The sequence below is a fragment of the Macaca thibetana genome, chromosome 14 (genome assembly GCF_024542745.1).
Source record: "Macaca thibetana thibetana isolate TM-01 chromosome 14, ASM2454274v1, whole genome shotgun sequence".
NCBI classification, from domain to species: Eukaryota; Metazoa; Chordata; class Mammalia; order Primates; family Cercopithecidae; genus Macaca; species Macaca thibetana.
The window spans coordinates 98,723,301-98,735,933 of NC_065591.1; the positions used below are offsets into that span (position 1 = coordinate 98,723,301).

At 35.1% G+C, this 12,633-nt stretch overlaps 1 protein-coding gene across 1 annotated transcript in view; it reads right to left on the reverse strand.

Moving 5' to 3' along the window:
- GUCY1A2 (guanylate cyclase 1 soluble subunit alpha 2) overlaps positions 1 to 12,633 on the reverse strand; it is a 335,946-nt gene that overhangs the window by 124,734 nt on the left and 198,579 nt on the right. Inside the window, exon 5 of the mRNA XM_050758693.1 lies at positions 4,694 to 5,179. Coding sequence (XP_050614650.1) covers positions 4,694 to 5,179 — 486 coding nt within the window. The remainder of the gene's footprint in view (positions 1 to 4,693; positions 5,180 to 12,633) is intronic.

Consider the following 12,633-nt stretch of genomic DNA (forward strand, 5'->3'; position numbering starts at 1 on the left):
CTCTGTTGCCCAGGCTGGAGTGTAGTGGTGAGATCTCAGCTCACTGCAACCTCCACCTCCTGGGTTCAATCAATTCTCCTGCCTCAGCCTCCCGACTAGCTGGGATGACAGGCGCCCACTACCATGCCTGGCTAATTTTTGTATTTTTAGTAGAAATGGTTTCAGCAGGTTGGCCAGGTTGGTCTTGAACTCCTGACCTCAGGTGATACACCCACCTTGGCCTCCCAAAGTGCTGGGATTACAGGTGTGAGCCACCGCATCTGGCCATCACTAACATTTTTAGAGTTACCTGGGCAAGGTGATTTTTAAAACCACATCAACTTTTATTCCATTTCACTGTTTTAAAAATATACCTCTTATTGCCTGCACCTGGGACCACTGCTCCCACAATACCTCTTTTGGTATGCTACTTTCCATAGGAGGAATGAAGACGGAGGTGCTGGCTGGTTTCTAACAAAGAGAAAAGATGGCAGATGGGAGAATCTCCAACTTGACAGTATAACTACAGTTACTGATTCTGTAACATCGTTTTTAAACAGTTTCCACTTGGTTTCTGTCATTTGATCTTTGTCTAGATCACAGCCTAAATTGTATAAAAACTATAGGCTTTAGAATCAGACAAGTCTCAGTTCAAATTCTGACTTATGAGCCATGTTATCTGTATTTAACCTTTCCAAAACTCAGTTTTCTTATCTGAAAATATACATAATGCCACATGTTATTCAAGGAGGGATTAAATGAGAGATATTTTATTCTTTTCTAAAAAGCTCTGTGTGTGTATATATATATACACACACACACACACACACAAACATAATCACATAACACACATCCCTGTATGTCTAGATAGATACACCTGTCTGAGAAGTTCCAATGGCAGCTAATATTTACATTTACTACTATGCACCAGATGCTATTCTAAGTTCTTTGAGTATAGGAAAGCTCGCTGAAATGCTTATGATGTAACTATGAGATTGATTCACTGAGTATCTTTATTTTATGGGGCACAGAACTGGAGAAAAGTCAAGTTAAAGTGCTTAAAGGTGAAAAGATGGGAATGCTAAAGATTATATTTAAAATAGCACTGGAACACTGTAACCGTGGCAGAACAGAATCAGAGAAAGTGGAGAAGTCTTTCTCCCTGTTTATCTGAAATCAAAGGTTTTCCCAAAGACAAATTTAAAATAAAGCAAAATGTACATTATTTTGCTTCAATAGTCAATGCATTATTTATTATTATTATTATTTATATGCCATTGATTTACAAAATTAGATACTGGTTCCTTATGTTCATGAGAGAACAATCTGAGAAGCAAAATATTACATATGTTGTTTATGTCGACTTTTACTGAAAATTTGCCTTTCTAATTACAAAAGAAACAAAATTATAATCTAGACTTTCTTCAATTTGCCTAGCTCTTACTTAGTATTCATACACCTGTAACATCTGGGCAGTTAAGTATTGTAAAGGCTTTCATTTTCTCAGTGCTTGATATGAGCACAGCAAAATCCACAGCTTCTTCCTCAACCCTCTACTTTATAGAAAGCTTGATTATTTTAGCAGAATGGTCTTATTATGTCTTAATTTATCTAGATTCTACCACTGAAATTATAATTATTCACTCTATCATCTCCCTAATGATAGGAAAACATGGAGTAATGACATGAAGAAGAGAGGGGCAACCATAAATTTAGAGACTAGTATCTCATGTCATAGCACACTATGAAAGCCCCATGTGGGTCACCCCATCTAGTTCTTTTCTCTTGGCATTTAGTTTTACCTGGCTTCCTTTCACATTTCTAAAAACATAAAAGGTGGGCTGTACCTTATTTTTCTCTGTGGTATTGTTATTCTACATAATTACCGAAATCCTATACACACTTTCAATTTAGCAAAACTCTTTTCATTTCATAAAATAAGAAGATTTGTGATCCTTACAAAAAATTCTACCACCTCTGGGATTTTTTGATTCAATAGCAATTAAAAATTTAGCAAATAGTTCATGGCTTAAAATAGCACTGTGTATATTTTCTAGAAAATACACTAGAATGTTTATGAAGATTACAAATCAGGCTGGTCAAATAGAAGTTTTCTAATTTATATCCCTCCTAACGCATTTCTTCCAATGTACTTTTTAAATCCTATACAGGACCAATATCTCTTTATTTGTCTTTCCTTCTCTGGCCAAACCATTATTGCTATAGATTTAGCATATATTGTATTTCCAGTCTGGATTTCCCAAACTCAACCTCCCTAATCCTGAATAAGCAGCCAAAGCAGCCCTATACACCTATCCTACATACATATACTTACTAGCTGAGATGGTTGAGTGTCAACTTCATTGGATTGAAGGGTAAAAAATATTGTTCTTGGGTGTGTCTATGAGGGTGTTGCCAAAGGAGATTAACACTTGAGTCAGTGGACTGGGAGAGGCAGACCTACCCTCAATCCAGGTGGGTACCATCTAATCAGTTGCCACCGTGACTAGGATAAAAGCAGGCAGAGGAATGTGGAAGGACTAAACTGGCCTGAGTCTACTGGCCTCCATTTTTCTCCTATGCTAGGTGCTTTCTGCCCTCAAACATTGGACTCCAAGTTCTTTAGCTTTTGGACTCTTGGACCTACACTAGTGGTTTGCTCGGGGTTTTCAGGCCTTCGACCACAGACTGAAGGCTGCACTGTTTTTGAGGTTTGGGGACTCGAACTGGCTTCGTTGCTCCTCAACTTGCAGACAGCCTATGGTGGGATTTCACCTTATGATCGTGTGAGTCAATACCCCTTAATAAACTCCCTTTCATATATACATCTATCCTATTAGTCCCATCCCTCTAGAGAACCCTGGCTAATACACTAGCACTGAAGATATGTTAAGAACACCAAGCCCTGGAATCTTATTTAGTTATAATTCGTTGCAAAATTTCCTAAGCAAGTTTAGTTTAAGAAAAGTTGTGAACTAGAATTATTATGTGTGTGTGTGTGTGTGTGTAAACATTTTGTAAGTTAAAACTTGTTGATTATTATTATGACTAGATGAAACTGTCCATGGTTTAAAAATATATAGGAAAATTTGAAGATCATACAGAATATTTCTACTGTTTTTCTGTGAGATGTCCTAGCTTATATCAAGGGAAGGAATGCTTGATGTCTAAGAAATCAAGTTGTATTTTAAAACCTTGAGCCTGCTTTGGTATACTCAGAAGCATCACATTTCTTCTTTTCTCAAAATCTAACTGATACTTATGTTTGTCAGGGATTCCCATGTTTTTTCCAAAGAATAATTTATTTATCTATTATCATTCTCATTTAGTTGTATGAACTTAGGGCTAAAAAAACAAAACAAAACAAACAAACAAAAAAAATGACTGCTCTAACTGGAGGAAGCGAACACCGCAAATCAGTAGTTTAGAGGGAAAAGACTGGTTGTTGCAGAGATTGGTGTAATAGTGCCCCAAGTATGGAGGAAGGAAAGTGTTGCCAAATTCAGCTGATCTCCTCTGTCCTGAAAGTGACAGTATAACATTACAGTATCTCTCTGGTTTAGAATCAGACCTTTGGCTACCACTGCTGTAAATTATATACCAATAAATTATAAGGGAGTTAAAGATAATTTATAAGAACTTAATTTTCTATAACAAGGAAAATCCCTCATACATACTTCATACTGAATGTTTACCACTCAGAAGAAATTCAAGTAAAATATTTAACATTGGCTATATAGTCTACATAATGAAACTAAAGAGCTCCTTTCCCTAAGATACACCTTCATAAAAATGCCCTCTGGATGATAATATAAAATGTACAAAGTGAATCAGACAGGTTCTTTCTAAATCTGCTTATGTGAAGATCATACTATAAAAGTAAGTAGCTGGTCAATATGTAGTTGTAAAGAAGAAAATAAAACCTGCAGTTCACAACTATTTATACTAAAAGTTCTTGATTCCCTTTATATAAAAAAAGCCCTGCACCCTGACAAATTGTGCAATCCACGTAAGATTCTAGGTAAAGTTGTAGAGTTATCAATTAGGTAGATATGGAGCTAAATGGCTCAAAATATTGCTATGATCTTAATAAGAAATTAATAAGGAATTCACCAAATCAAACCAACAAATGGTGGTTGGCACCAATTTTGGGAGTTTTTCCATTATGTAGCTTGGAAAATTAAGGTACTTCCTCAAAAACCCATTAGTCATTTGAGCAATAGCTGGAGTATTTATATATAGGTCTTTTTTTTTTTTTTTTAGAATTATAGAGATCTCAGTTAATAATGCAGTGCAAAATCCTGATTAGCCATATTTGATAATACAATGCATATTTTAACTTGCTATTTCTTTTTAACTGTAAAAATAAAATTATTAGTTTATATTGGAATCCCATTTTCTAGGCAAGAATAATTCTGTGGTAAAAAGTCGCCTAAAATTCCACAAGTTTAATTTTTTAATAAAAATAAACATAGAGGAGTAGCTATACAGAATTTTTCCTTACTGAGCAATATCACGATTCTTCACAGTTATCTATGTTATTACAAATCAACTCATATTGAAAGTTTACTCATAAAGAAGAAACCCCTGTATTCTCTATAAAGATTTCTAAATTGAAGAGTTGTCAATTATTTAGTATTAAGTTAAAAAATCAATTTAAGATGACAAGTTACTATTAAAAAACATTTATATATAAGTAACAAAACTCCCTTACCTTATAAATATCCAAAAATCCACACTGGTGGTCAAATCTGGTGTACAGTTCATTCAGCATGCTGATTACTTGCATGGGAGTACACTGGGCACATATGGCTGTGAAGCCAACAATGTCTGAAAAGAGCATGGTGACATCATCAAACTTTCTGGCCTGTACTTGCTGCCCTTGCCACAATTGCTGGGCTACATCGCCAGGGAAAATAGAATATAGAAGATCCACTGTCTTCTTTTTCTCTTCTTCCAGGGCCTGGTGAGTTCTTTCTAAAGTTGCCTTTAATTTATCCATCCTTTTCTTCAAGCCATCTTGGGCCTTTGCCTGCTCACCAACCAAAATGACATCTCGGGTGGCATCATGGATAGGGATGTCTGAGAGATGTAGCCCTCGGCCCATGAGTTCATCCAACTTGTCCACACATGGAGAGCCCAAAAATAAAATGGAATTTGATTCCGGAACATGGATCATTTGTCCTTTGACTTCCATCACCTGTGAAATTAACATGGAATTTTGATCAGTACTCTTCACATAGTAGGTTCACAAAATTTAATATATTATCTGATGAATAGAAAGAAAAAAATGTTTTATTAGCAATACTCGGTTACTGCATCCACATAAGCAAATTTAAATCTGATTTTCAGCCAGTTTAAAATTCATGGTTCTGAAGAGAAACAATTGTTTTATATCTCACTCAGCTACTTTCTAAAGACAATAATGAAATGGAAAGTGAGATCAGTGAAAAGTGAACCAGGAAAACATTTTTTATTTAAGATGATACTCTCAGGTACATCATGAAACTGGTTTATGAGCCAATTCAAAAGCTTTCAGCCTGCTAAATAATAATAAAATTATGGTAAATCCATCAGTCGAAATAACTATATTTAACTGTCGTTAAAATAATACCCCTTTCAGAAAATAAATCCAGGAGGTTAAAATGAATCAAAGTAATTGTTTGGCCTTAAGTAAATCATTTCTCAACCATTATAGTACTTTGAAAATGTCCTAGTTATTGAGCTGGTTAGATTAGTGGACAGTTCTCTTATTCTTAAAGATAAAAATATAAACCAGATATCATTAAGCTAACATTATCAGAAAATATCACTCAACTAGCATGTTCATATAAGCTAAAAATAAATGAAAAAATGATAATTATAATATTAAAGGAATTTGGGTCATATGATAAAGAATCTGAGGGTACAATAATTTAAATCTATTCCTCTTTTCTATGCCCTTTCACTGGAGAATTTAGGGAACTGAGATTTAATGGGAAACTTAGCGAACACAAGCTTACACCCAGTAGCCTAACGAACACCTTCAGAGGGCACGAACAATGAGCACCAGTAGAATAGGAAGGTGAAGGTGGGGTATGGCTACAACTATAGCTATTTGGATTGGACTAAGGTGAAACTAAGAACACCTGGAGAAGAAGCTAGTTGCAATTACTTAGAAAGAATAGGCTAAAAGTCGACCAATTGGGACTGTGCATCAGTTTCATCTGTGTTCCACTATCACACAGAATGTGCTCAATACGTGTATTTTCCCGTCTTCTTTATAGCTAAATAGTTAAGCTAGTTGATAAAAACTGGTGGCACTGAACAAACATGGAATAAACTGTAGGGATTTGGATTTTTAAGTCCGTTAATATTTTTACTTTGCTCCCTTGTACCATTCACCAAGATCTTATTTATATAAGAAAATAAAATGGAATCTTGCTTGATGTTATAATTTTTATGGAATTAAATGCTCATTTTACCTTATGTAAAATTTTTGCTAAAGTTCAGTATTTCATCCTTTTATTTATATGACTCTCATTTATTCACTAAAATATTGAGTATTTTCTGTTTACTAATAATGCTCTGCTCCGGATGATAAGGATAGAAAGATAAAATATGGTTCCGCTTTTCAAACATATCACAGTATGGTGGAGAACCAAATCTATATTGGGCCAGAGAATAGGAGGAGGAAGACATTCTAAATTCACCACCTAAAATAGGCTCTCAAAATACTGCAGGTTATGGTTTGAGTAAAAAGAAAATAATTGTCCTATAAAATATTTACAGATTGTTTTGTATATGTTTTGTATATTTTTTGGGGGAGGAGTGTTGTTAATAATACATACTTTCTTGTTAATAGGATCTTAAGGGCATGGTAAGGAAGATACACATAATGTACAATCCCATATTTTAAAAATTATTATTATTATTATTTTTTTTTTTTTTTGAGACGGAGTCTCGCTCTGTCACCCAGGCTGGAGTACAGTGGTGCGATCTCGGCTCACTGCAAGCTCCGCCTCCCGGATTCACGCCATTCTCATTCTCCTGCCTCAGCCTCCTGAGTAGCTGGGACTACAGGCGCCCGCCACCACGCCCAGCTGATTTTTTGTATTTTTAGTAGAGACGGGGTTTCACCGTGTTAGCCAGGATGGTCTCGATCTCCTGACCTCGTGATCCGCCTGCCTAGGCCTCCCAAAGTGCTGGGATTACAGGCGTGAGCCACCGCGCCCGGCCTAAAAATTATTATATCCATTTTTTTAAGATTGACATAAGCGCAAAAACCTTGATAAGCTTAACAGAGTTAATCATACTTTAAAATGCCAATGATAACATCTGACACTCATATATTTAAACTTCTATGTAGTCTCTCTCTCCTGTCTTCACATTTCTTTCCAATTACTTCTTTTTTCTTCTCCCTCTTGCTTCCTTCTTTCTTCGCTCTTGCTTCCTGGAGTTGCACTTTTTTCACCCTCCTCTCTTCATTTGGTGTTTGTCTCTCCTTCTGCTGGTCTTTCTTCCTCATCGCTTGGACCCCACTCTCTCATTTTTTTCCATTGGTTCCTGTTTTCTTTTTCTTTCTCTTTTCTTCTTAGGTATCAGCTTTAACATTTACCATCACAACTAAACCTTATTCTCTTTTGCCTTTATCATCTCCATCTTAATTTTAAATACGGAATCAGTGTATGTATGTATGCATAAATTAATATATATTGTTGCCTATATATAATACATTTTAAAGATTTCTTTAATTTATAAAAGTTTGAATTGAATACTTCACATTCCTGTCTCAAAAATATAAAACAGTAAATATGTCCTTGATTTATATGTGGCCATTAGTTTGTTTTCTGAAATCTCTACATAAACAGACCCTGAAAGAAGAAAAAGTTGCTGATTGCCTACACTACAGAAAAACAATACATAGAAGAGAAGCCCAAACAAATAAAGTAAATAACTTCCTTTTCAATATTTTCTATCAGTGAATTTTTTATTTAATAAATGGGCAGATTCAATGGCACCATTTGTATCTCTGTCACCAATGCATTTTTACTTTAATTGGAAAATAAATTATCCTTCTTGAATTATTTTTCTCATTATAATTATAAATTCAGAAATTCATCATTATCTGAATTTATTAACTTAGCAATAAGCAAAACTATTATAAGAACCACATATTTGTATGTGAAAGAATTGTGGAAAATTGCTTAAAATAGAAACATCTATCTAAGGTTTTATTACATTTTATATCATATTGAAGTTTCAATGAGATAGCACAGAAGACATCAGAAAAATAAACTGTCATAACATTTGACAGATTTCAGAAATTGGTAAACATAACAAAGGGGAGTATTTTGCTTTGAGCTATAGTAAAGGGTTAAATGTCATACTATCACAAACCTTGGTTGTCAGGTTCTGTTAAAGTGTCTGCTTTATTTCTTTTTTCATTTTACTTTTATACTTGGTTGGGGGATACATGTGCAGGTTTGTTATGTAGGTTATTTCATGTCATGGGGGTTTGTTGTATGTTAATACACAGATATTTCTATGAAAATATTTACCACTGTTATCAATAAGTAATCAGAATTGAGTAAGTCCAGGTCATATAACTGCACATTACATGTTTTATATTTTTGCATATCTTGAGCATGGCCTAATCCATGCTCTCATGGAGCTTCAAGTTTTATAAGAAAATCATTTGAAGCAGTGTTACATAATAGTTTGAAAAGAAGAATTTGGAAGAAGTCAGGCCTGAATTTGAACTTCAACTCTCCTGACAATTAAGTGGGAAAACTGACCTAGGTTCAGTTCCTCATCCTTGCAAAGCCTCGATTTCCTTATCTATAAACTGGAAAAGATTATAGTGATGTTGAGGATGATGATGCCTGTAGCTAACTCAACACATCTCTGAGTACTTCTATTGCCCATGTACTATGCTGAGTAACTTAATTAATACTTAATTTACATTTTATTACTGAATTTTACTCTTTTGCTAGCTATTACTATCCTCAGTTTTAAGACTTAGAGAGGTTAAGAGATTTGTTAAGAATACACAGCTAATAAGCAGTAAGACCAACACTCAAACCCAAACTGGACTGACTCCAAGGGAAACACTCTTAACCACTGGAAGCCTGATGGTGAAGGAGAGAGAAGTGAAGAAATTACAATTTTAAATATAAATCAATGTGATGGCAAAACAACCTTCAAGAGATGTTCACAATGGGCAGTTGAAAAGAGAGAAATTGTTGCTACACATACAGATGTAGTTGCTATTTGCATGCCTATTCTTTAAAATTCAGTTCAGTAACAAAAACTGGGCACTTCTAGATTTAGTTTCTGGTCTTTCAGATCCCTGCAATGTAATCTATGAAAGCACAAACACAATGATATGTCCCCGGTGCTTCAACAATTAAAGGGGCGGCCGGGCGCGGTGGCTCAAGCCTGTAATCCCAGCACTTTGGGAGGCCGAGACGGGCGGATCACGAGGTCAGGAGATCGAGACCATCCTGGCTAACACGGTGAAACCCCGTCTCTATTAAGAAATACAAAAAACTAGCCGGGCGAGGTGGCGGGCGACTGTAGTCCCAGCTACTCGGGAGGCTGAGGCCGGAGAATGGCGTGAACCCGGGAGGCGGAGCTTGCAGTGAGCTGAGATCCGGCCACTGCACTCCAGCCTGGGTGACAGAGCGAGACTCCGTCTCAAAACAAACAAACAAACAAACAAACAAAAAACAGTTAAAGGGGCTTCCAGAAGGGCTATTGCTCTCACAGAGCAACATTTGCTTTCAAAGTGCTAGCTTTAGCTAAAAACAGGAGACAGTGCCCAGCCTGAGAAGCTTCCATGTACTTAATGTCCTGATATTCTCCCTCTCAAACCCACCATCACTCACTACCCAAGAAAGTATATGGCTAGAGTCACCAGCAAGAGAAATTTTGCACAACAAATGCCCAGCTAGGAATTACTCTTCATCCACATGGGCTGAAAATCCCCTCCATATAGAGACATAAGGATATCTGACCTGGAGAAGCTTGCTCTGCACCCTCAAGCAGCATTACCAAGGACAGTAGGAGCCATGAGGCATGAAATAAACCAAGATGAAAATAGCACCACATAACCTCTGAAAATTACACAGTCATTGCAACTAAAAACCACAAAAATAGGCCAGGACCTACATGCCAAGCCTAAACAGAGGAATTGACTGTTAAAATAAAAAATTGAAATAGAATCTAGAGTCTCCTAACACATTACCCAATTGTCAAAAATATAATAGAAGTCAACCATCATAATAAGAATCATAATAAGAACCAAGAAAATCACAACTTGAGTGAGAAAAGACAATCGATTGACGCCAACACTAAAATGAATCAGATGTTGGAATTATCTGTCAAGAATTTTAAAGAGGGCATAAGAAAATATTTCAACAAGCAATTATAAATTCTTTTTTAAATGAATTTTAAAAACACAAAATCTCAGTAAAGCAATAGGAATATAAAAATAACCAATGGAAATTATGGAACTGAAAAATACAGCAACAAAAATAGAAAACATGCTGGGTGGGCTCAAAATTAGAATGGAGATGACAGAGGATAGAATCAGTGAACTGAGGACAGCTTAATAGAATTTACTGAATCTGAACAACAGAGAGAAAATAGGCTCAAAAAAAAAAAAAAACTTTTAGGGATCTTTAGGACAATAAAAAAGAAATCCACATTCATATCCTGAGTTCCAAAAGTATAAGGGAAAGTAAGGTTGAAATAGTATTTGAATAAACTATAGATTAAAATGTCTTAAATTTGGTGAAAGACATAAACCCACAGATTCAACTATATGGATTCTAAATAAGGATAAACTGAAAGGAATTCACTCCAAGATACATCACAGTTAAACTTCTGAAAATTAAATACAAAGAAAAAATTCTGAAAGCAGCCAGAGAAACATGACATATTACTTATAGGCAACACCAATTTGAATGGCAGCTGATTTGTCATCTAAAATTATAGAGGCCAGAAGAAAGTAGCACATTATTTTTTCAAATTGAAAAAGAACTGTCAACTGTGAATTCTACATCTGGGGAAACTATCCTCCAAGAATTAAGTGGGGTGAAAGGACATCTGCAGGCAGACAAAAACTAAAAATCTTTGTCCTAGCAGATCTACTCTTAAAGAATGGCTAAAGAAAGGTCTTTAAACGAAAGAAAAAGATAAGAGAAAAAAAATATTTGAGCATCAGGAAGGAAGAAAAGGAACAGAAGGACTAGAAATATGGGTAAATACATAAAATATCTTCTCATGAGTTGTCTAAATCATATGCGATGACTGAGACAAATATGATATTATAATACATTCTGATACTTTGATCATCATGAGTGGCCTTACAAGAGGAAGGCAGAGGGAGGCCACACATGCACACACACATCACACACAAAGGAGAAGGTGACGTGAACAAAGAGACATAGATTAGAGTGATGTGACCTCAAGACTTGCCAGCAGCCACAAAAAGCTAGAAGAAGCATGAAGCAGATTCTACCTCAGAGCCTCTGGAGATAGCATGGTCCTTTCGACACTTTGGCTTCTGGCATGCAGCACTATGAAAGAATAAACTTATGTTGTTTTAAGCTATCAAGTTTGTGGTAGTTTGTTCCAGTAGCCACAGAAAACTAATACCTTAACTACAAAAATAACAAAATCTACAAATACTATCTAATTAATATCTAAAATAATTTGACAATCCAACAACAGCAGAATACTCTTTCTTAAAAAAAAAAAAAAAAGGACATCATGGAGCATATACTGACCAAATCCTAAGCCATAAAAAAAAAACACCAGAATAAATCTCAAAAGTTGAAATTGTACAGAATATGTTAACTAGATGAAATAATACTAGAAATCAATAACTGAAAGACAACAGAAAAATTCCTAACAATGTGAAAAGGAAACAACACTTTTCTACACAAAAATGGAAATACAGCATATTAAAATAAGTAGCATGCAGCCAAAGCAGTGAAGAGAGTGCTTATAATCAAGGTGAGAACAAATCACAAATCAATAATACAAGTGTCTACCTCAGAGAATGAAAAATATAAGAGCAAAATAAACCCAAAGCAAGCAGAAGGGAGGAAACGAAAACCATGAGAGGTAATCAATGAAATTACAAACAGAAAAACAATAAAGAAAATGAGCAAAAAAATGGTTTCTTCAAAAAAACATCAATAAAATCAGTAAAGTCTAGCAACACTGATGAAAATGACAGGTAAGTAAACAAAAATCGACATAAGGAACAAGATAGGGGTTATCACTATAGATAATATAGCCATTAAAATAATAAGGGAATATCACAAACAGCTTTACATTCAAAAATTTGACAGTTTAAAAGAACCAACCCCTTGAAAAAACACAAGCTACCAAAACTCAACTAAGATGAAACTGATAATCTGAATCTTTTTATAACCATTAAAAACATTAAATGTATAATTTAAAATTTTTTGAAAAGAAAATATTCAGGACAAATAGTTTTGCTGGAAAATTCTAACAAGTATTTGAAAACGAATTAACACCATTTTTTCAGTCTCCTCCAGAAAATAAAAGAGGAGGGAACATTTAAATGTGGTGTAGTTCCACCCCTTCCTAAAGATTACATCAGCTAAGTTAATGAAGAAATAATTCATTTGTCCTCTA